The sequence below is a fragment of the Rhinolophus sinicus genome, linkage group LG06 (assembly GCF_036562045.2).
Source record: "Rhinolophus sinicus isolate RSC01 linkage group LG06, ASM3656204v1, whole genome shotgun sequence".
NCBI classification, from domain to species: Eukaryota; Metazoa; Chordata; class Mammalia; order Chiroptera; family Rhinolophidae; genus Rhinolophus; species Rhinolophus sinicus.
In genome coordinates this window covers 11094292-11118825 of record NC_133756.1, presented here as the reverse complement: position 1 = coordinate 11118825, position 24534 = coordinate 11094292, and the positions used below count along the sequence as shown (strand labels likewise).

Sequence of the window (24534 nt, the reverse complement as noted above, 5' to 3'; positions counted from 1 at the left end):
GAGCCTCCCGGACCGGAAGCTGAATGGGCGCGTCACTTCCTCCCGGAAACGGGCCTGAGCGGATGTCTCCAGCGCGTCCGTGCAAGGGGCTGAGGGCCGCGGTGGCTGCCAGCGTGGGGTTGAGTGAGGGGCCTACGGGCTCCGCCCGAAGCGGCCGCCTCCTCCGCCCTCCGAGCCCCGCTCCGGCGGCGCCGGGGGCGCGGCTGTTGCGGCTCCCGGGGAGCGGAGCCGTGCGGGCCGCGAGCCCGGAGCGCGCCGGTTGGACCGAGGCGCTGCGGGCTGCGGTGGCCGAGCTGCGCGCCGGCGCCGTGGTGGCCGTCCCCACCGATACGCTGTACGGCCTGGCCTGCTCGGCGAGTTGCTCGGCGGCACTGGACGCTGTGTACCGCCTCAAGGGCCGCAGCGAGGCCAAGCCGCTGGCCGTGTGCCTGGGCCGCGTGGCCGACGTCTACAGGTAAGGCCGCCCCGACCCGGCCCCGCTGGGGGCGGCACCGCGGGAGGGGCTTCCGGTGACAGGCTTGGGAGACTGAGGCGCAGAGAGCGGGAGGGGCTTGTCCAAGCTCACCCAGGAATCCGGAACTGGAAATGTGTATGGAGCACTTACCGTCTGCCAGGCCCTGAACGAGATGCTGGGACGCAGCGATGAACGAGACAGGCAGGGCCCCTATTCTGGCGCTTCTGTGGTAATGGAGGGACTCCCACGGTTTAAAAAATAAAAAGGAGAAAAACACGGTAGCTTAATTGAGTAGGGAGTGCTTTGAAGAAAATAAAACACGGAGTGTGATAGCAGTGCAGCTGTTGTAGGCTCGGAGACCAGAGGCACGTGGGCTCCAAGCCTGGGGTGCTTCTCCGGAGCCCGACGCTCTGCCCAAGCTCTTAGGAAGATGGAGAGCGAAGACAGATGGATCCCATTATAGTTCCTCGGTCCTCCCCCTCCCCCCTTTTCTTGATCTGCCTAGAGTCTGGACTAGGACCAACAGTGGTCCTTCATTCTTGGATACATTTGTGCTCCTTTATTTCCCAGATATTGCCACGTGAGAGTACCTGAGGGACTCCTGAAAGACCTATTACCAGGACCAGTGACCCTGGTGATGGAACGCTCAGAGGAGCTCAATAAGGACCTGAACCCCTTCACCCCTGTGAGTCAGATTTTCTCGTGTCTCCAGACTCCTGCCATTTGGCTTTCACTAGGATCCAGTCCTGACCCATTCCCCCCACCCCTCTAATCTTTCTGATGATCCCCCTTTCCCTTTCCTCCTAGCTTGTAGGCATCCGCATACCTGACCACACCTTCATGCAGGACTTGGCCCAGATGTTTGGGGGACCGCTTGCTCTCACCAGCGCCAATCTCAGCTCCCAGGCCAGTTCTTTGAATGTTGAGGTAGGAGTTACCCAGTCCTTCTCCCAGAAATGTCAGCAGGCCAGACAGTTTCCTCTGAACCACTAGGATTGATGGTTCGCTGGAATTGCCTAGCAGGAGAGTCTAACTGTAGGAAGTCTGCCCAGTTGGCAAGGGATGGGGTGGGGGGAATCCAAGTTAAAGGAATCTTGGGTTTTATTACAGAGTTTGAGGGCGAAGGGAGAATTGGTGTTTTCTTTCTACCTTTTTAATAATAAGAAACATTATGGTAAATATAATTATTTTCTTCCTTTTTGTGGGGGTAGCAGTTGTTGGAGAATACAGTTAGGCAGTAAGTCTACAACAGTGCTATAAAGAAAGTTAAAGCTCCGAAAACTTAAATCACTTGTCCTAGAGACTCCGGACCCTATTTTATTACCTCTGCCATAAGCCAGGTCAAAGAAAGGATCATGCTAATGCTGTTTCAGCTTCATAGCTTAGAACAAATGAGGACACAAAGAAATGTTAACTTATCACACTTTTTTCTTACCGAACTTAAATGTAGAACATAACGAAGTGATGAGGTTTCCGTGCCCACACCTAGAAAGCGAGTTCAGGAGTCCTGGAAAGTGAGAGCTCAGCATGCCTTATTCTCAGACTGCAGGCTTTTACTCAGTCCTGGGGGCGATACTCGAAGCAGTGGGGAAGGGGGTGGGAGGAGGTATTCTTACCTTTGCAGCAAGCAATTGACCTATCCAACACAGTAACTGGTATTCATGATTTCCCCATCCCTAATTTTCAGGCCTAACTGCCACTGCAGTGTCTTCATAAAGGGTCGGGGTGGAGGAGTGGGCAATGCCCTAGCTCAGAATGGAGAACCCTTCCTGTAGCCCAAGGATTGGGTGTTAGTGGCACTTGCAGAGTCCACCCTGTTTTCTTCTCCCTACCCTGATCCAGAGTTCCCCTGAAATTCAGGATCAGAGTTAGAAGGACCCTTAGAGATCATCTATTCCAGCTCCCTTAATTTTACAGCTCTAGATAAAGTAACTTGAATGTGGTCACACAGATATGGTGGCAAGTCCAGGGTAGAGCCCACATCTTTGGACTCCTACCTAGGCCTCCACTATTGTACTTACACCTCCCCGACAGAAACGATGTGTGGAAATTCCTCTTTGCACAGCAAGATAGTCTTTAAGCTCTAGATAGGTGTGTGGGGGCTGGGGGCCTCCAAACCTCATAGGATGTAGTGCCCGGGGTCCTAATGCAGTGTCCTTAGCACAGCTAACCTTAACTAAATGAGCTTCCTTCCTCTGTACAGTAGGCCTCTGCTTAGGCCTACTGTTTTTTCAAACTGTGCAGCCTTCGTTTTACTTATGAACCCTGCCTGTAGCATGACATCATTGCATGTGCGAGGGGTAGTGTCCATGCTCTTCCTCTTCCTCCTCTTAGGAGTTCCAGGACCTCTGGCCTGAGTTGTCCCTGGTCATTGACGGGGGACCAATTGGGAATGGCCAGAGCCCTGAGTGTCGCCTAGGCTCAACTGTGATTGACTTGTCTGTGCCTGGAAAGTTTGACATCATTCGTCCAGGCTGGTGAGTCTCTTTCCTTTGGCATGGGGATAGAATTTGAGGAAGGATGGGAGATGCAAAAAAGGCCTTGACAAAATAAAGGTTGTCACATTCTCTTGCCCTGATAGGGATGAGCAGGTTTAGAGAAGTGGTGGATGGAGTGGGACTAAGTTTGCTGGCTTTTTCAGGATTCAAAAGGATTCATCAAGGGTTCGATGAACAGAGAGTAGAGAGTTTAGAGGTCCCTGATCACCAGACTCTGCAGGGCTCAGGGCTTTGAGAAGTCAGGCTCTTAATTATGCTCCATTTCCTCCTCAGTGCCCTGGAAAGTACTACAGCTGTCCTCCAACAGAAGTATGGGCTGCTCCCCTCACACGGATCCTGCTTGTGAAACTCAGGAGGGAGGGCCCAGGGACTGGTGTTGAATGCTGTGTGTCTGTCTGCTGGTGGCTGGCAAGGCCTCATTTGCAGAGGCCACTACGGCTCCAAACTAGTCTGACCCTTGAAGGCAGTGTCTGCACACTAGACCAGGCCCCAGGAGCTGCTGGTTTAGCCTCATCCCTGGGGGCGAGGTGGTAGTCTGTAATGTCATGGATCAGCCAAAAGCTGAATGGAGACTAAGAACATTCCTAGGATGTTCTTCTGATAAGTTCCTTCTCTCTCTCTTTTTTTTAACATTTGAAAAATAATTTAAATAGATTTAGAATCCAGTGAGAGCCTCCTCTCAGGTAGGTGGTGACATTTAAGGTCCAAATGAGCTAGAGTAGCCACTGGTGCTGTTTAAAAGTCTCAAGTGACCAAAGGCATGACTTTGTGAACCAGGTTAGGATAAAGATTGCAGAGCCACAGGCCAAACACTATTTCCTCTGAACTCTAGGGGCTGGGGGTGTGACGTGCTGCAATTGCCTGGCAGAGAATCGTTTGATCTAAGGGTAGGAAGTCAGCTCACTTGGCAAGGGGTAGAGGTGGGGGGGTCCAAATTAAAGAATATTGGAAAATAAATCTCTACTATCCCTTTCAACCAGTGACTTTCTGCTTATTCATAAAGTAAATTATACCTATAATACCTTTATTTAAATCCAGTGTCTACTCAGCAGCCTTGATCTGTATTCATATGTATATTAAGTGCTAAAAATTATTGTTGGGCATTTGAACTTTGTTTTTCTTTAATAGAAAATAATGCTGCTATTAAACATCTTTGTTAAATGGTTTATTTTTCTTCTTTGAATTATTTCTTTAGGGTAGGATTACTAGATCAAAGTGTGTGAACATTTTTATGACTCTTGATACAGATTAGCCTTTAAAAGAACTAAATCAGGTTGCTTGACGTCAGCAATGTGTGAGAATTGCTACCCTTGTCCTCTAGGGCATTGCTGTACTTTTAGTATTTTTCAAATTGTTTATGTGTGAAATGAGGCCTCAGTGTTACTCCCTTCTGTAAATTATTACAGGTTACCATCTAGCCCTTTTCACCTGTCCCTGCCTGCCTTGGTTTCCCCACTAAGTCACAAGCAAGGCCTACCCCATCCATCAGTGGGGTTTAGTATCAGTTACCTAACTGCAGCTGAGAGTCCTTGTGGTACCGATAGGGCCCACTACTTCCCCTCCATCCAGAATTAGGATTTAGTCTTGAGACCATAAACTCAGTGGTTTCCAACACACATTGTCAAGTAGATCCTAAGAATCTTGCAAGAAGTTGTCCCCAGGCCTGCTTTGAAGGTCTCTACAACTAGCATATTAGGTGTGTTTTTTTTTGTAAAGAAGCAGTGGTTTGTTAAATCATTCCCTCGAAATCTTGTTTAAACGACTAGTTTCTTAAGCAAACTCACTCTTCATTGTGCTAACACTGTAGCCATCCCACATTCAATTTGTCAGAGTCGGAGGAGTCAGGGACAGAATTTGTGAAGTTTTGAAGAGCAAAAGGAATGCTTACTTGAGAATACCATGTCATATTTAATACAAATCACAGCAGCATTGAAAATGGCTCTCGTGAATGAGCCCCATTCACGTTAGGCAGCTACAGGGAGAGGGATGTTCTGGTCGTCTCCCTGGAGCTAAATGTTCATCTGGGAAAATGGAGGCTCTGGACCACAGAGGTATTTTCTTAGAGGAAACAACTGAACTCCCAGTACTGGGTAAAAATGTAGGAAGGAAGAACCCATAGCTGTGCTCAGGCACTAGCCACAAGGCTACACCAAATAAGGGAAGCTGGGTCCTGTAATGGCAGGAAGACAGGAACCATTCCTGGTCATTTGCACCCAGCACCTGGCAAGGTGCTCTGTTAGTCTGCATTGAATAAATGTGTAAATGCTCAGGATTACTTCCTGAAAATTGGGTTCAGGGATATACTGGGAAGAGCTTAAACATAAAATTTCCCTTTTAGAAAGTCTCAAATATGATTCCCTAACTTGGAGAAGACAGACGATGTAGGAAGGCGGCGTGAAGAGGGGATACAGGCTGGCCGAAGGGAGCAGGGTGCATGCTATAGCCGAGAACCCTGACACCCTTCTAAGAGCAGTGATTTGGTGACTCCACTACACCACACCAACCTGCTGATTTCAAAGCTAGAAGGGATTCTTTTCAGTGTTCTGACTGAGGATATGGAGCTGCCCTGGGCTAATTCCAGACACCTGGCAGCCTCTACATTTCCCTTTCCTGTCACTGCAGAACACCCCCGCACCACCCGCCTGAGGAACAGGCTGTGTTCCTACACGGGCCCAGGCTTGGGCCCACCCAGAAGCACCCAGCTATGGACTTGGAGACAAGCAAATGCCTACAATCTCAGCTGAGCCCCACGTCGTGGCGACATCGTCCAGTGAGGCTCGGACATCAGCACCTCATGCCCGTTTGCAGGCCCCTCACATCAGCCACTGCTCCTTCTCTTTGATGAAGTGCTCCGCCCAGCGGCGAGTCAGCTCCAGGTACAGGCTGGGCTGATGAGGCAGGTAGTCCAAGTACAGACGAGTTGGTGTCTTTTTGGGAATCGCCTTCTCAATCTGGGTGCCCTCATGCCATTCATTGAAAGAGGTGATGGAGACAATCTCAGGCCTCACTGTCAGGGCTGCCTGCAGGGCTGTCTCATAGTACTTGCCATTGACCCTGTTCCGTGTATTGTGGTTGTTCCAGGGCCGAATGCTGGTGTCAATGTAGCCAGGCCCCACACTGGGAATGAACATGAGGTTGTTGGCATCGCAGAAGTTTTTCACAGCTTTCCAGTTCTGATGGGAGGAGCCGAAGGAGAAACCGTTGGAGGCAAAGTAGGTGTACATACCATCAAATCCAGCAGCCAGGATGTCATGGGTGTGGCCCTCCTCCACCAGCAGCGCTATGAAGACCCCATCATAGGGGGTGTTGCGGATTGAGTGGGGCCCGTTTGGTGTCAGGAGGTGGGCCCAGGCCTCAGGGGATGTCAGGTATGAGTCGTAGATATAAAAGAGTGGGAGGCTCTTACCCATGCTGTTCTTATAGCGGTAAAATGCGCCATGGGAGCCATACCTGAGGAGCAGGAGGAAGAAGAACCTGAGCTGGCAACCTAGGATGGGAGAAGCCAGCACAGCTGTGGGACCAGCCATGGATGAGAGCTTTCCTGATGCCTGAGCACAATTTTGGATCCAGCCGGTCTCCACAATTGGACTCATCGTGCCAAGCAAGAACCTAGTTCCCGCCCTCCTCTCCCTAGACTTGCCACTCCTTTATTCAAGACTCACTTCCCTGCCCTAGGCCAAGTCACCATCTTCTATCTGGATTTCAGCGACAGCCACCTAATTGGTCTCCAGGCGCCCACTTTCCACCTCCCTACAATCCGCTTGCTTTGTAAAGTGTAAGTCAGGTCTGATTGCATCTTGCCAGGACCTGCACGACCTCATTTACTTGACCTGGACCTGCCCACCTCCATTCCTGCTATGAGTTATCGCTACACTCCAGCTACACTGGCCTCCTCACCTGCTGTCAGGCTTGTCCCATCATACGGCCTTTGCATCTGACAGCCCTCTGCCTGGAATTTTCTGCCTGCCCCAGATCTTTGCAGAGCCAACTCTTCAGTTAGGTGTTTGCTCACATGTCATCTCAGAGAGCTCACTTGACCACATTCTAAAGTACTTTTTCAGACACACTCTAACACAACACCCTGCTTTATTATTTTTTATAGTATGGATCACTATTTGAATTTTCACGTGTAACTACTGTCTGCTCCACTGCCGCCCCCCCCAACACATTAGAATATAAACTTTGCTAGTCCTCATTACTGTACAACTGGGGCGTAGGACAGTGCCTAGACACCTAAAGGCATTCAATAAATACTGTTTTAATGAATGAATGACACGTGCAAGCACTGTACAAGCCATTTTCACATATGTTAACTCATGTAACTCTCATATGAGTAAGACTCAAAGATCAAAAGACCTGCCTCTGATCACAGATTGGAGGCTGCAGAACCAGAATTCACACCAAGGCTGCTGACTCCAAGCCCGGTACTCTTACTGTACAATAACTGCTGGGGACAGGTATTCTGCCCTCGTGTCTCCTGACCTGCCCCTTCAAACCTGTCCCTACTCCTATTTTGATCCCCACCAAAATCCAGGCCCCAGAGCAGCCTTACATATCAATGATGTACTTGATGTTGTCGTGCAGAGTGATGTCATCCCGTCCCTTGTAGGGTTGAATGTGGAAGGCCACCTGCCACAAACAGAGGTGATACTAGTTAGGTGAGGATCTCTCCAAGGGTCGCAGCCGATAAGGCTCATGCTCCAACCATGGCCTGGGGCAAGGCTGAGCTCAGGGAAGGGCCTAGCAGTGGTGGGCACAATAGAGAGAAAGCAGCCACTGCCCTCAGGGGCAGAAATGGAGGGGCAAGAAGTTTGCCCACTTCCCACAGCTGGGCATCTGGGAGTCATTCTTATGGGCTATTGCAGGGTGGCTAATAGGTTTCAACTTATGTGCCAGCTCCAAGTGATTGGCACTAGCTGCCTGAGTCTATGGGAAAAAGCATAGTGAGGCTGTGTCAATGGGATGGGAAAATGTGCTACGGCCTGTTAATGTGTTGGTGATGGGCTCAGGGCCGGGAGTGGGTCTCCGCTCTGTCGTGTTTCTTCTTTTGTTTTGCCACATGTGGGGAAATAACTAGACATGCTTAGCTCAGCCCGTCACTCTTGAAAGTGAGCCTGTCTGTTGAAACACTTACGTGCCCTGCTCCTTAAGGCCCAGCACTGCCTCCCACTAGGGAGCTGAGGCTGGAGTTCACTCAGTTTTGGGGCCCATTCGGCCCTTGCCTGCCCTCTATCTGGGGTCAGGGTCTTGAACCTAACCTCTATTATTGTGATATTTAGTCTCCCATTTCCCCTATATTTAGTTTTCCCAACTTTTTTTTTTTTTCAGAATTGAAGAAAATAAGAATGACATAGGCATTATTTATTAGAACCCCCCCCCCAATGCCACACTTGCCACCTATTTGCCATACCTAGGCTAATGCCAAGAACTTCGGTAGCGGCACTATCCCTGTGGGCAGAGGAGGGGAAATCTCCAGAATGGGCCAAAGAACACTTGATCTCTTTTTGAAGACTCACCTGGATGTTGTACTGATGGGCGGTGTCCAGAATGGCAGGCACCAGGTCATCTGAGGGTTCCCCATTATCATCAGCCATGCCAGGTGGATACCAGGACAGGACCAGGACGCCTGAGACACAACACAGAAGCTACTTCAGAGACTCACAGTATCCCCACAACAGAGATTTGTTTCCTCACAAACCATCTCCAACTGCAGAATGGTTTCTGAATGAAACCTAGAGTGAGGATCCTGCCAGGTTCACTTCCTGCAGATCATATTCCAAAGCCTGGTGCACCGGAGCTGTCCACGCCCGCGGTGCTGAAGCGCAGCGGCAGGGGAACAACGCACCAGGCCCGAAAGGAGCCTGAGCAAAGCCCGGGTATGAGCTGGGCTTTCACTGACATTAACAAGTAGTAGAACAAAGGGAAATGGGTGGACAGTGCCACACCCACCTGGAAACCACAGTCCTATCTCTGGAGGAGAAGAGTACCTCTGAGGTCCTGCAAGGAGAAAAGCCCTGAACAGAAGTCATCTTCCCATGGGCAATACATTTGTCTAGACTGTCCCTCTAGGCTGTAAAATCCTGTGTTATCTGTGAATACTTCCTATCATCGTTTCTGGCATTCAGTTTTTTTCTCTCACTTGCTAATCGTTTCCAGATAAATTGAAATGTACTGTAAAATGCAGAATTCAGTGACAAAATCTGAAACAAGTGAGCTTCCTACCCTACCATGCCTACAAAGGAGGCTCCCAGGGACCTCTTTTCAAGCAAAGTACTTGATGAAAAGCTCCTGGACCCCCTACTGCAAACAGAGCAGGGTCCATCATGCAATGTGGGCAAACTTTCCTTCCTGCAGCCAGCAAAAGCAGGAAGGGCTGCTGCTCTACCCTGTACCTGGTGTGAAAGCAGAGGCCATCCCAGGCACTACTCTGAATCCCAGACTCCTGCGGGGCCAGGATATACAGGCTTCACTTACCCAAACCTAGAAGCCCAATAGACATGAAGACTCTGCCTCCCTCTCCTCACTGTCTCTACCTGGGTCAGTTCTGGCGCAGACTCCTTCCACTGACCTAGCTGCTCCGCCCTTTGAAAGGGCCCCGGAATTGTGGAGCACCAGAAGGCAAAGGTGGGTGAGTCTGAATACTAGGAGGGGGGGGGGGGGTGCCTAGTGGTGAGCACAGAATGAGAATAGAAGGGAAGGGGTAAGAAGCCAGGCTGAAGGGTGAGTGGGGCCAAAAGGCCCAGTGACTGACTGAACCAGCATGAGTTAGGGTGTGGGAAAGAAGAAGGGCTAGGTTGGGGGATAGGACTGCTCGGGGGTCGCGAGTACTCACCGATGGCGGCTTCCTTGAGCTGGGTCATGTGCTCCCGCAGCACGTCAGGGTCCCGGGAGCTGTAGGGCCCCAGCTTCGGGTAGAAACTGGAGCCCAAGTCGTCGGGGGGATTATGGCGGCCGCGGGGGTAGCTGGCCGAGATCTTGGGGTCCCAGTGTGGCACCATGACGTGGTCCCAGTGAATGTAGTGACCCTCGCGCTGCGGGCTCCCATACCATGAGTAGTAGAAGGCGTGCAGGTCCGAGTAGACACGCAAACTCTGCCCGGGGACGGGCTCGGCCTCCGCGGGGGCCGGCCCCGGGGGGCTGCCCGGGCCCGCGGTGCGGGGCCGAGGCGGCGGCGGCGGGGCGGCGGGGACTGCCGGGGCCCCGGCGGCGGGCGCGGGGGCCCCCTCCGGGCGACGCTCAAAGGGCGCCAGCTCCAGGCCTGGACCCAGAGCAGGGAGTCCGTCGGGGGCTTTGAGCGTGCGCAGGCCCATGAGAGTGCCGAAGGCGAAGAGCAGCACCAGGAACAGCGCGATGCAAGCGCGTCGCCGCCGCCGGGCCATGGCGGCCCCTGAGCTCCTCGCGTCCCGCCCGGCTACCTCCTGGAGCGCCGCGCCATGGCCGCCGGCTCTGCTCCAGCACGCCGCGTAGCCCGCGCGCGTCCCAGGGAGACGGCGACGCGGAGCGCCGGGCGCGGCGTGGGCGGCTCCCCGCCTCCCCCGCAGTGCGGGCGGGCCCGGCACACAGAGAATGCAGGCGGCGCAGACCAAGTGGTCGCGAGCCGAGGGGGAGTGGACGCAGAGGAGATGCTGAGCACGGCCGAAATGCGAGTTCCCGAGTCAGAGACCAGAGCCTGAGTCAAGCCTCTTGGTCCGCGGAGGATTTGTCGCCTTTCACGCTGGGGCAGCGTAGTGGAGGCGCCGAGTAGGGGAAAGGAATGCCTTCCTAGAGCCCAGGAGAAGGTCCATCCTGGCGGCGGTGCTGGAGGGCGTGGGAGCAGATAGATGGCAGTGTGGGGGAGAAAGCGAGTATCTATGGTTGTCCCTCTGTCCAACGACCTTCTTCCCCACTGATCCCTCTTTACGGACTTCACCGACCCCCTCCCTACTGAGCTCAATGACCTCCCTCGTTTGCCCCAGATCCCCCATCTCTCCGACCCCCTCTCACGCACCCCAGCCTCTGAAGCCTGGGGAAAGGGACATGGGGGAAAACCCAGGCGTCAGACCCCACACACTGGCTAGAACACCGAAGGACGAGAGAGACCGGGCGCAGGGTTACATGGATCTGTGCCAAACCCAAGGGGCAGGACTACCTCACCGGAGCTCTTGTCATTGTCCAGACTGCCTGGTCTCAGGCCTGTCGTCCTGAGCCCTAAGTCTGTCCTGGGACAAGCTGCTAGAGTCGGTGGGGACTAAAGGAGAGGGTTCCCTTAAAGCAGTTTTTACAGAGCCTGACAAAATAAGCACTCAATACACATTTGCTGTTCATTCTGGACTCTGAGCTCCAGAGGTCAGGCCCCAGGTCATATTTACCTTTTTAGATTCTGAGGGCTGCGAGAACAGGGTCTACCTCTCAGTTCCCAGGGCTGTTTGTTAAACCAGACTCAGATGTGATATTCTATAGACGAGGATAAGGTTTTCGCTCGACATGGATTGGTTCCTACCCTGCATTATTAATTATTTCATTCATTCAGAAAATAATACTGTTCATTGTCTGCCTCCTTCACTGGTCCCTGATGACAACAACTTTGTTTCATCAGCTGCTCTGCCTGCAGTGTCTAAAACAGAGCTTGGCATAATAGTAGGCACTAGATTCTTATTTCTTAAGTAAATGAATTGTAGGAAACTCAAGAAGAGGAGGAGCCATTGGGAAATGTGGGTAGGTCTGGAGCCCAGGAAAGTGAGTATGCAAAAATTCATGGTAATAAGTGTGAATTAAGTAGAATGCTTTCAGCTCCAACTAGCAGACACCTGATTCAAACTGGCTTATACAATATGGAAATGTATAATACCATCTCAAAATGCAGCAAGTCCAATGGTAGGACAGAATGAATAGATTCCCAGGTTCAACAATGTCATTAGGAAGTTGAGATGCTTCCATCTCTCTGCTGTCCCCTCATGGACTTTATACCAAAACTCGCTCCCCTTACATCACAAAATGACTGCCACAGGCAGTTGAGGCTGCATGCTTCTTTATCCCATCTAACAGGCAACAGGGAGACTGATTCCTCCTTCCCGAAAATCCTATGTAAGCATCTCTTTGAATCTCATTGGTCTAATCTGGTTTAGGCCCATTAATCCTAATGAGAAGAGGAAAAGCATAAGGATGGAACTCTCAGGAACCCCAGCAATAATGGGTTGGGCAGAGGAAGGAGAGTATGTGGAGGAAACTGAGACAGGATCATTAAAGAGGAAGTAAGAGAATTGGGAGTGGGTGGTGATGGTTTTAGGTAACCAGTGGGAAGGGGTCCCCAGCTCTCAGTCATTTCACTGTTTCTGGAAATGCCATGCAACATAATGATGGTCCCCACTGGCCATACCTGGAGTCCTTGACACTACCGCCCAGCTATAATGGTTCAATCCAGTGCTAAACTCTGACCCAAGATGAACCAATGATAGAGCCTGGTTTCCCTTGTACCAATCATGGACAGTGACCCAAGCGTTGTCAGTTAAAGTCCTTCTGTGGGATTTTCGTCTCTGGTGCTGATAGATTCAGACTTTTTCTATAAATGTCACACCATTAGAGGAAAAAGAACAAGGGACAGAGAAGAACTTAGTGGTACTAGAGTCCCTGATTTCAATTTTCCTTGAGGTCTGGTTTAAGTGTGAAACACTGAAATAATCTTCTAGTAAAGTTACCCTTTTATTCTAAGCAAGATGAGCTCATGAAGTAGAGTTTATTGGTTGCCTGTCAATCTCAAGCAGAGATTGAGAAAGGGATTTGGGAGCAGGGAGGTCATTTAGGAAGTAATCCTAGGAAGCAAGAGTGAGGAATTAAGGAGAATGAGACAAGAAAGGAAGGAAAGCCAAACTAATGGTGCACTATGGAGGTTGCTGCTATAGATAATAGGGCTTTGTTTCCACTAGGATGTCTTGAGAAGTGTACAAATGTCTTCCAGAATTAAGATGTGTGAGGCTAAAGCAGTTACCTACTGGCTCCTCTCTTCCACTGGTTGAGCGTTTTCCATAGAGCTGTTAACTTCCTCTCACTTCTGGTTTCCTTTGTGCCAATTAAGCTCCCATGATACCAGGACGGTCTAGAGGCAGGCATAAAGACTGACACATTGTATGTTTGAAGTGGGATGCTGTCGGTGAGAGGTAAGTCTAGGCTTGCACAGAACTAACTGTCCACCTTAACTGTGCTGTCATAACAAGTTACTACAAACTTAGCAGCTTGAAACAGCACAAAAATGTGTTATCTCACAGTTTCTCTAAGTCAAAAGTCCGGGCACAGTGTGGCTGAGCTGGTTCTCTGCCTAGAGTCTCACAAGACCAAAATCAAAGTGTTGGCAGGACTGTGCTCCTTTGTGGAGACTTTAGGAACAAATTGACGTCCCAGATCATTGGCAGAATTCAATTATATGCCAGTATAGGACTGAGGTCCCATTCTTTTGCTAGCTTTCAGTTGGGGGTCTTTCTCACCTACTAGAGGGTGCTTGCATTTCTTGGCTTATGGCCCCCTTCTTCCATCTTCAAAGCCAGCAATATCAGGTCCAGTCTTTCTCACATTTTGAATCTCTCTGACCTCCTCTTCTCCCTCATCTCTCCTACCTTCCTCTTCTACTTTAAGAGCTCCTGTGATATATTAGGACTACTTAGATACTTGAGGAGAATTTCCCTATTTTAAGGTCATTTGATTTATAACCTTAATTCCATCTGCAAAGTCCCTTCACAGCAGCAACTAGGTTAGTGTTTGAATGAATAAGAGGATGAATCTTGGGAATAGGGACATCTTTAGAATTCTGCCTACCACAGAAGCTGCTGTTGAAATCAAAGTGGGCCAAGGGGGTGTGACATGTGGCTTCAAAGATGTCTGCTACACCCACTCTATCAGTTAGAATGGGTCCAGCTGCATATAAGGGAAATAGCTAAATATGGCTTAAAGAAGTGCTTGTCAAACTGTAATGAGCACATCAATCCCATGGAGATTTTGTTAAAATGCAGATTCTGATCTGTAGGTCAGGGGTGAGCCTGAGATTCTGCATTTCAAGTAAGATTGCAGGTGGTACTGATTCTGGTAGTGTTAGACCACATTTTAGGACTTAAAGTACGCGGGGCTTATTACTCCAGATTTTGAGGAGTCTTCAGGTAGGCTGGTTTTAGGGATGGTTAATCCCGTAGTTCAAAGACCCTGGGGCATCAGATCATGTTGTCTATGGTTTCTTTGGCCTTCCCCTCAAAGGATAGAAGCAGTTCCAAGCATCATATTCCCACATGACAATATCCAGACGCAGAAGAGGAAATGGCTGTCTTTTAAAAAATAAGATAAACTCTTCCAGAGCTCTGTTGACTTCTCATCACTTCTCATTGGCCAGAATTCTGTTACGTGCTCAAGCTTAAGCCAATCCTTTGCCGAGGCCATTCAGAGAAGGGTGAATGAAATCAGAAAGAAGGGAGGAAATTATTGGAGTTGGTTAAACAGCCAAGACTGTGTCTCACATCTACCCAGAGTCTATTCCTCCCTTTTTCACTATGTTGAGAGAGCCGCCCTCCCCACTGTGTCAGGAGATGGCAGATTCACTCTGCGGAAAAGTGGAACAAAAGTATTTCCTGACTCAGGGGCACCAGGCAACATTAGAGGCAGAGATGAGGTGCCATGTTGAAATCCAGGGGAACAAGTGAAAATATCCATAACGAGTGGTAAGAAGTCCAGCCCGGAGAAATCTTCCAAGCAGAAGTCTGACTGACTCCTCTCTGGAGTAAAAGAAAGACCCTTGAGAAAAATCCTACACATACTGAAAAGTTAGCTCACTGCCTGATCAATCCAGAGTGAAATACATGAGTCAGAAAATCTGGCCCTTGCATTTAGATTTTTCAATCAGCTTTCTAGTGCCTCACTCTAAACATGAAAAACCAGCCAATGATTCCCAGACATTTAGTGGAAGCCTCTTATGTGAAAGGCAGAGATAAAAATATGCAAACAAACAAAGATCAAGAGAGTAAGAACAAGAATGACTAGATCAAAGGAAACAAAAATAAATTAGCAAGCCACCTAAAACAAGCAAAAGACAAAACCCCAGGCTGATAGCTGTGCCAGTCCAGAAAGCAGTCTGCCATGACAGGAGCAGGAAGATGCCCCAGGACAGGTGTCCCAAGAACAACTGAAATTGATAGATACCCTGATCTATAACCCCCTCCCAAGTCTCCTCTTACATTGTCCTGATGTGACTATTATTTTAGATTAAATCAGTAGTGGATACATTACATTATAGAATATTTTTACTGTTGAGCCAAGTGTGAACTATGATTACATTTCCTTCCTTGTAAAATTTTTGTTTCTTCTGGAGTTAATAATTCCTTTTTATTTGTTTTCTATATCTTTATTAATTGTTTTTCCTAAACTCTCCAATGCAACGCTAAAACTCTTTTAAATACTGTTTTTTACACAGTTCCCATATTACACAGTTCACATCCAGACTGACTGGTGTCTGTCAGTCAGTGAATAAACGGAGTGGTCAGGTGATGGTAAATGCTATAGAGAAAAGCAAAGCAGGAGTAGGGGAGAGGGAGTGCCAGGGTGGGGAAGTTTTGTAAATTTTAGTCGGCTGGTCAGAGAAGACCTCACTGTAAGGGTGAATGGAAGGGAGAAAGGAAGGAAACTATGCAGACATTTGGAGGATGAGAGTTCCAAGCAAAGGGTAGAGCAAGTTCAAAGTCCTGGAGACAGGAACATGCCTGGTGTGGTCTTCATGCATCTATTAGAATTTTCTCTTGCGTTTTTTACTGTCACTTCCACAATCTACTTCCCCATCCTAGGGTACCCCAATATCTTAGGCATCCATATTCAAACTTTGGTCACTACTGGTTCACTTTTTTATTCCCAGTATCCAAATGGTGACCAAATCATATTGATACTACTTGCAACACATTATAAGTTTTTCTGTTTTCCTATATTCCCCCTGTCACCATATCAACCCTATAATGATAGAAATTATAGAACATTAGGACTCTAAGGACCCTTAGAGAGTATCTGGTATAACTCTTATCTTACTGAGGCCCAAATGAAGTTACTTCTCTGAACTCTCAGCCGGGTCTCTGGAGTACAAGGCAAAGGTGGATTACATCAACCTGAGTCTGCCCCCTGCCCAAATCCTATCCATTTGCCCACTGCCCACGAACGAAAGCTCCCTGTACACTGCCTCATTCCTCCCCCACTGCCCTGCAGTGATATTCTGGTCTGTCCTGGTGAGGCTTTCCTCAGATGCTGAGCTGACGTGATTTCCTCCATCTCCAACGAACCCAACATTCAAGTTACATTGGCCTTCCCTGTTCCTCGAACATGCCATGTTCATGTCTGCCTTTAATTCTACACTTCAGCTCATCTCTTTTCTGTAATAGCCTTTCTTTTTCCTTCCTGTTCTATTTTCACCCATCCTTCAAGACCTGTTCCAAACTTGGCTTCTCTGTCTGATGCAAAAGAGCAGAAGCTGTGTTTTAGGATGCTTTATTACTCACACCCACATCTCCATCCTCACATCAATTCTGTGTCATGGGTATGGTCATTCCACATTTTAGAGCTGAAGAAACAGAGACTTAGCAAGGTAGAAAGAGCCCGGGCTCGGATTCCAGCCTACATCTATCTACCTCTGCGCTTAATCACTGGGCAATATTGTCTCCTAAACCTGGCACACAGGAAATGCCAGTAAATGGTAGCTGAGTTGTTTATGAACTGTTTCATGTGTGTTAGTGGCCCCATGACCCCAACTCACCATGCCCTGAGGCTTGGAGAGCACAGTAGGAGCAGGAAAGCACCCCACTTATAAAGGCCCACCTGTGCCTTCCGAGACAGCATGACAAGCCAACATCATGAGCAGACCAGAGTTAGAAGGGGCAGTTGACTCAGTACCACGTTCAATAAATGTGAGGAAATAGCAGGAGATACAACCAGGGAAGAAGGAAACATACGGCAGTAGCCATCTTACAGGTTTGTAGTAAGGATTAAACAAAACAAGGCATTTAACGTGTTTGGCACAGAACCAGCAGCAAGAATTACTATAACATGAAGCAGGACATGGAATAAAGGTTCATGGTGGGTTCATTGGACCTGAGGGATGTCATCATAACAACAGGATATGATAATTAAAGATCACTCTGGTCTCCACCAAGACAGAAAGATGCTCCATCCTCCCCTGGCGCCTGTGCTCCTTCTCACCCCTTCCTCCAGATTTTAATTTCAACCCAATCCACCCAATGGAGTAATTATCCCCACCAACCCCTCTGCACATACGTACCCCTTCCCATCATGTTGCCACTTAATCCCTACCCTTAACCCCGAGAAAAGGGAGCAGTGAAATCTACGCTCAGGTTTGTAGTTCAGAGGGGAATGTAATTGACTCTTCTGGGTCATTGACGTTTCTAAGCAAGGGAGTTTGGAAGGGAGTGCTGAGCCATGCTAAGGTGCAATTCATTCATTCATGATTCATTATATATTTATTGAGTACGTGCAATGTGCCAGGCATCGTTCTAGGTACTGAACAGCTAAAAGGATAAATAAGCTTTATGTGTCTATGGAGTTGACATACACTGTCACAATGACCAGAGCAGCGACTTAGGCACGCTACAACCTCTGGCAAGGACAGTCCCCTCCATTTGCTGCTGATCCGTTTCATGCAGTGGAATGAAAGAAAACACGTGAACTGGGTGTCTGCTCATTCACCGCTCTCTCCTTAAGGCGCCATCCTTATGCCATGTAAACCTGTTCCCGGACCACAGCTTTTTGGACCAGTAACCATCCGACCCAAGGTAGGCAGTTAGATTCTTCCCCCAAGAATTTGCCAGAATTCGCTGTGAGGAGGTAAGTTGAAAAGTCATGCAGTCAGGGCCACAGCAGAAGCCAGAGTGGACATATGACAAGCCAACATCATGGGCAGACCACAGTTAGAAGGGACAGATGTTATAAGTAGGTAAGCCCTGAGGGCTGAGGCGAGCCCTCTTTCTCCAAAGAGCAAAACGCAGCAACTGTGCTATAAAAAGAAACCAGAGATATTTGACCTCAGAAGGAAAGAGGAAAAGAGAGCAAGCAAAAGACTTCTTTAAAAAGGATAGAGCAGCTGCCTCAGCATCTGACAGCTTCTAGACCCAGCTCCATTTTCTGCCAGGTTGTCTAGTTCGTTCTTGGAAGATGTTTCCTTCCACCCGATAACTCCTCTCCCCTTCACTTGAGTAGGTTTAAATATTTCTGTCTGGGGCAGACAGACCCTAGAGCAGTCCCCATCATTCCTGTTTCCTGGTGTTCATGCCCTTCAGAAATCCCCTCCCTCTGAGTGTGAGGGGGACCTACCTGAGACTTGCTTGTGGCCAATAGAATATGGCAAAGATGAAACATTCTGTAGATGTAATTAAGGTCCCGAATCAGCTGAGTCTGGGTTAATTAAAAGGGAAATTATTCTGAATCATGAAAAAGTCCTTAAAAGAGGGACTGGCTGCCCCCTGAGGTGAGAGATTTGTGGGCTTGATGGAGCGAGTGATCATGTGAGGAAGTACAGCTGGAAAGGAACTGTGGGCAGCCTCCAACCAACAGCCCGCAAACAGCCAGGCTCCTCAGTCCTATTGCCAGAGGAAATGAATTCTGCCAACAACCCCAATGATCTGGGAAGCAGATTCTTCCCCAGTTGAAGCCTGGATGAGAAGGCAGCCCAGCCACATCCTTGATTGTATCCTATGAGCCCCTGAGCAAAGCACCCACATAAGCTGTGCCCAGCCCTGACATATGACAACTGTGAGATAATAAATGTGTATTCTCTTAAGCTGCTAAGTTTGTGGTAATTTGTTAGCACAACAATAGAAAACTAATACACTACTCTTCCAACCAACTTTGACTAAACAAATAGGCTTGAGATTTCTAGTCAGGAAGCATATGTTCTAGTTTCAGCTTTTCTATAGTTTTCTTGGATCCAGGCAAGTGCTTTTCCCTCTCTGAGCCTCAGTTTTTTCATCAGCACAATGGACAGTTGGACTAGTGGAGCTCTGAGGTCCCTTTGAGTTGTAATGCTCTGGATGATGTTCCTGACCACGGTCCTATTGTGAGGTGATGCCTGTTGATTCCATTTCTCTTCTCAGAGGGCTCCAAACCAAAATAAATGCCCCAGGTTGAGAGTGTGAATCCTAACTCGTTGTTTAGTCTTCCAGTCTTGCCTCTGTCCTTCCTTCTGTGGAGCCAAACACGCAGCCTCCTGCGTACTGGTCTTACTAATATGGATAACAATGTTTGCGGTAAGGGAGGAGGAAGAAGACGTGTCTGAACAGTTGTCTATGGTTCATAGTCTAAACCACACTGTATGAAAGGCTACAGCTATTTCTCTTAACCCTGGATCATTCTAGGACCTCTTCTAGGAGTTTCTAATAAGCCAAGGGAAGATACTATATGGGAGAGAAGGAAAAGAAGAAGGAGTGAAGGTTGGGGTGAGAGAGACAAAGAAAGTGGGGGAGAGAGAGAGAAAGTCAATAGATGCAATTTTAAAGACAGATGACAGACCAATTGAGAGATTATTTAGCACACTTTTCAAATAGTGTCACACACCAAGAAAGAACATATTTTCCTCTAAGGATTTGGGAAGTTCCTATGACAGAAAGAGTGCTCACCAAATACTTCATGTCCTCCCCTAAATTTCCCATTCTCCTTGCAGTTAGAATGGGGACATGTGACTGGATCTAGCCAATGATTTGTGAGCAGAAGTGTTACTTTTCAGCTGAGGTAGTTAAAAGTTTGAATGTCTCATCCATCTCCCTCTTCCCCTGTCACATGTTCCTAATGATGCAGGGTCAAGATATCAAGTCATCTTTCCCTAAGGACTGTGAATGGAGCAGAGTCCCTACGAGTTCACAATGGACATGTAATAAAAGCTAGAAATAAATTTGTTGAATTAAGTCACTGAAATTTTGGGGTTTGTCTGTTGCAGCAGCTAGCAGTTAATTATACTGACTGATATTCTTATGCTGTATTTATATCCGTGGATGCACTCTGTCTTCCATGTTCATTGCTTTATACAAATTCTCTTTTCCTGGATTCCCAGGACTCTCAGTTCATTGCTTTTTGCAGATGTGGAGGCATGGTATATATGATATGCTTTTATATACTGGGTCTATGTTATTAAGTGCATACAAATTTAGAATTGTTATATCATTCTAATTTATTGACATTTTATTCATATGCAGTATCTAGTAATGCTTCTTGCCTTAAGACTAATTTGTATAATATTTAGTTTCACTGAGTTTCTTTTAGTTACTGTTTGTATAGTATGTCTTTTACAACCTTTTACTTTAATATATCTGTATTCTCATATTTAAGATTTTTTTAAAAAGCAGTAAAGAGTTGCTTTTTTAAAAACCAATCTTTGTCTTTTAATAAAGGTGTTCAGTCCACTTATATTTAAAATAGCTATTTATACATTTGAGTTTCAAATATTTTTTGTATTTTTTTCTCCCACATGTTCTATATTCCATTTTTCTCTCTTATTTTAAACCTTTTTGGGATTATTTTTATTATTCCATATTTTCCTACATTAGCTTATTAGTAACATATTTTTACTGTTTTTCCATGATTACCTTGGTGATTGCAGCATGCACTCTTGACTTTTTAAAGTATAATATATATTAATTCTTTTACCACTCCCTGTACAATGCAAGGTTCTTAAAACACTTTAACTCTATTTACCTGTTCCCATACTGTGTGCCATTTTTGTGATGTGGTTTAATTCTATACATGTTTAAAACTCCACAAGACATTATTGCTATATATAGTCACTGTTCATTTACTTTTACCCATATATTTATCCTTTCCATTGCTCTTCATTTCTTCCTACATATCCATGCTTCCTTTTGGGTTCATTGTTATTCTCTTGAAAATTCCCTTTAGTATTTCTTTTAGTGTGGGTCTGTGAATGAAGAGTTTCCTCAGGTTCTGATTGTCTGAAAACATGTATTTTTCTTTAATTTTTTGAAGGATATTTTCACTAGGTATAGAATTTTAGATTAACTGTTATTTTCTTTTAGCTCTTTAAAGATGCCATTCCATCATCTTCTGGATTTTATCATTTATGTTGGTGAGTCAGTTGTTAGTCTTAATGTTGTTCCTGTGGAGGTAATGTGTCTGTTTTTCCTCTAATTGCTTTTAATATTTTTTCTTTGTCTTTGGTTTTCAGTAGTTTACCATGAAGTGTTTAGGTGTGGATTTCTTTGCATTTATCTTGCTTAGGATTGATGGCACTTCTTGATGTCGTTCATCAGCTTTAGAAAATTTTCAACTGCTCTGTCCTCAAATATTGCTTCTTTGTCATTCCATTTCTCCTCTCTTTATAGGACTCTAATTCCAGGTATTTAGGCTTTTACACAATGTTTTATATGTCTTTTACTCTCTTATCTATATTTTCTATTCTTTTTTCTCTCTACATACTTTAGTATGGACATTTTTTACTGACCTATCTTCCACCTCATTAACCCTAGAATTAGCTGTGCCTAATCTAATATTAGATCCCTCTATTATGTTAAATTTAGTTACTATATTTTTCAGTCCTGGGATTTCAATTGCATTCCTTCTTAGGATATCCAAATTTGGTGATTAGCTAGCACTCTACCACAATCCCAATGCAAAATCTTACTGTTCTACACAGATCTATCCCATTCAGTTACATGAACCAATAACATTTAGCTCTTGTTTAATCCAATTTTAGTTGGGATTCCAGTTACATGCAACTGAAAAATCTTAACTGAAGGTGTTGAGAAATCTCCATTCATGATGTTAAGACGGCTGCAGCAGCTCCAGGTGTCAAATACAGACATGACATGTGGAGAAGAAGTGGAATATTGCTGTTATGCATCTCTTTTTATTAGGAAGAACAACCTTTTCTAGAATCCCTAATTCAGAAAGCCAGGATTGGATCACATACCTATGCCTAAGCTAACCCTGAGACATGGCATGGGATGAGAATGATTAGCTAATAACAATCTTTATTCATCCCTGAACGTAGGGACATGGTCATCCTCTCTGAGCAAAGGACTATAGTAAATGAACATCCAAACAAAACTGGGGCTTTCTCAATAAAAAATATGAGAGGGGAGAGGTACTGGGTAGATAATCAAAAGTGTTTACTTTGCTAACAGATGTATCTATTTTCTGTAAAGGTGTGTGTGTGAGTGTGTGTGTGTGTGTGTGTAAAATATCATTAAAGGTATATATCAGTCTATTAACATAGTTTAAATTTTGAAATGGAACTCTGTGGGGTGGAATGAATGGATGTTTTCACTTTTTACTTACGAAATTTTTATTAGTTTATATTCCTTTGGTAATTTAAGTTTAAACAGACTGCTTCAATCTTAAAGTGGCCTCCTAGAAATGGAACTAGGATTTTTTTTAAAAGAGTCAGAGAAGCATATGTTGGTGGATCCCATTCCCAGTTCTGACGCCCAGTACAGTCAGGTGCTGGTGGCAGGTTTGTTCCTACTGAGGATTTGGAAGCACAGGGTTCTCAGAACCTGATGCCACCAAATATTTAAACCATCCAACTCCTTCTCTTCACACTCTCAAAGCAGGCTTCCTATGCAAATTTTCCTATAGAGGGAGAATTTGCTGGACATGGCAATTCTGACCCCTGTGGCAGTCCCATTTCTCACAGTGTATTAATACGTTTGTTCTCTGGCTCAGATAGCAGGATAGGAGCTGAGTTAATATGATTTACTTCCCAAGCCCCCAGTATATAGTCTCTCTTTTAGTACTGTTAAGTCAAGTGTATGAGCTTGGACCATGATGAATTCACCAAGGTAAATGTCACCTCTGAGGCCACTTGGCAGCTGGCCAGCCAGCCTGCCATGATAATATTCCTGTCTCTTCAAACACATTTTATTCAGGCTCCTTCCTTTCTAGACACATTCATCTTAACCAGCTGTCTCTTTCTTTATCCCTCATTCCGTCTTTTCCTCCATGACTGTTTGTCTAATTCTGGCTCTCTCTTCCTACCTCACCACCTAACTTTCCTTTATGCTTTCCACACTTTCCTTTATCCTTTCCCTTTTTTCTTTCTGGTTTTCACCTTACTTAACCCTGGAGTTAAATAATAAAATATACCAGAACTATATGCCAAGCACTGTGCTGGGCCATATATATATAAATTATATTCTGACCTCATGATAGTTTTGAAAAGTGTTTTCATTCCTATTTTACAGAGGATGAACTAGAGGCACGTAAAGGCTATGTTGTGTTTGATAATCTAAAGGTTTTCTGTACTTAATTTTCAAAGTTAATAAATTAGATGTTTTGTGTTTCTTTTCTCTTAGAAAATGGTTTAAACATTTGTGTATAACCTCCATCTTATTTTTGCATGTAAGTCTCTTGTCCTAGAAAAGCATTCACATTGGATTTTTTTTATTTCTTTCTTAGGCTAGCAAGTAGGAGAGGGAATGAAAGAGGAAGGAGACAAATTGGAGATGCCCCTTTGAGCAGTAGGGCTTCTCATTGCTCTTTGCTCCCTCCCTGTCTTCTTTCCTAAGATCAGGGCTTGACACTGAGTTCCCTGGAACAACCTTAGTATTCTTCATGGAGGAAATTACTTTCCCTGTCCAGGCAGGCTTCATGTACTTTCTGCTTCTGTGCAAAAGGAAGAGACCAAATTTTCAGCCCCTGTATTTGTAACTTTCAGTAACTTGGAGATGGAGGTTGTGGTAAAGTTGGATCTGATCCATGGAAGACGACTTTTCATCATTTGGTGTTTCCCCCATTATCCTGGAGATAGTGTGGTAGAAGTAGAGAGAAACATGCCTTCCATCCTACCTCAGATGAGGTCTGGGAGGAGTAGAAGAGAAAACAGGAGTTTCTGGATGGATTCCAGGCCCCTCCACTTTTACCCTAGGGAGTAAGGTTGCTTGTTTCCTGGAGATTCGAATAGCTGGATCTTAGTTATAGGCTGGAATAGGCAGTGGGCCCTGGGTCAAGGATCAGACCGTGGTAGCAGAGAAGTCCCAGGTCTAATTGAAAATAGAGGATGCGAACTCTGGTGGGTTCAGCACCATGGACAGAAACAAGCCCGCCGCTGCCCGCGGGCTGATCGTTCAGCACCACAGCCTGAAAAATCAACCACCCTCCACCACCACCACCAACAACAACAACAAACCCACTCCCCCCGCTTACTATTTCAGGGAGGGATCTAACCCAGCCCTTAGTTGACTGGCCCCCAACACAACGTTTCAATAAACCATGGCTTAGTTTCTATCTAAGGCCCTTCTGAATTTCTTCATGAGGTGTCTATTCCTCAGCCTCCTTGTAGAGTGGAGTCCACGTTGGAGCAACTCTTATTAAGATCTGGCTGATTTGCATATATCTGCATGCACTGGAGTTTCTCCATTCTGTTTTTATTATAAATGAATCGTTCAGAGGAAGAAAAAGGCTTATTTCACTCATTTTCCTCTTCTTTCTCTCATTCTTAGGGTCTCGATCTGACGATTTCCTCGAGGTGCCTGCAGGTGTGTGTGGTGGGAGAGGGTGGGAACCAGACTCCTGACAGTCAGGGGTTTGTGGGACATCCTATGTGGCTTTCCCCAGATTATTTCCCCCATATGC

The 24534-nt window shown here is 46.5% G+C and overlaps 3 protein-coding genes across 8 annotated transcripts in view; 2 read left to right on the top strand and 1 right to left on the bottom strand.

Moving 5' to 3' along the window:
* The first annotated feature begins 23 nt into the window (after positions 1–23).
* YRDC (yrdC N6-threonylcarbamoyltransferase domain containing) lies at positions 24–4118 on the top strand. The gene is made up of 5 exons (XM_019726602.2): positions 24–454; positions 1025–1139; positions 1262–1381; positions 2789–2931; positions 3226–4118. The coding sequence occupies exons 1-5, from the start codon at positions 24–26 to the stop codon at positions 3296–3298; spliced, it is 882 nt and encodes a 293-aa protein (XP_019582161.2). The 3' UTR covers positions 3299–4118.
* Positions 4103–10844, bottom strand: MANEAL (mannosidase endo-alpha like). 4 transcript variants are annotated; one of them, XM_074334417.1, is made up of 5 exons: positions 9785–10844; positions 8469–8578; positions 7505–7581; positions 6359–6439; positions 5989–6125 (listed from the first exon to the last, which is right to left on the bottom strand). In XM_074334417.1, the coding sequence occupies exons 1-4, from the start codon at positions 10329–10331 to the stop codon at positions 6370–6372; spliced, it is 804 nt and encodes a 267-aa protein (XP_074190518.1). In that variant the 5' UTR covers positions 10332–10844; the 3' UTR covers positions 5989–6125; positions 6359–6369. The 4 variants fall into 4 exon arrangements, with proteins under 4 accessions (XP_019582121.2, XP_074190518.1, XP_074190516.1 ...); XM_074334415.1 differs by having other exon boundaries at positions 6359–6402; positions 9785–10843; XM_019726562.2 differs by having other exon boundaries at positions 4103–6402; positions 9785–10839.
* Positions 8573–24534, top strand: part of EPHA10 (EPH receptor A10) — a 55334-nt gene continuing 39372 nt past the window's right edge. For all 3 annotated transcript variants that reach the window (XM_074334413.1, XM_074334414.1, XM_019726558.2), the window contains exons 1-2: positions 8573–9576; positions 24402–24437. The gene's annotated coding sequence lies outside the window, so the exon portion shown is untranslated. The remainder of the gene's footprint in view (positions 9577–24401; positions 24438–24534) is intronic.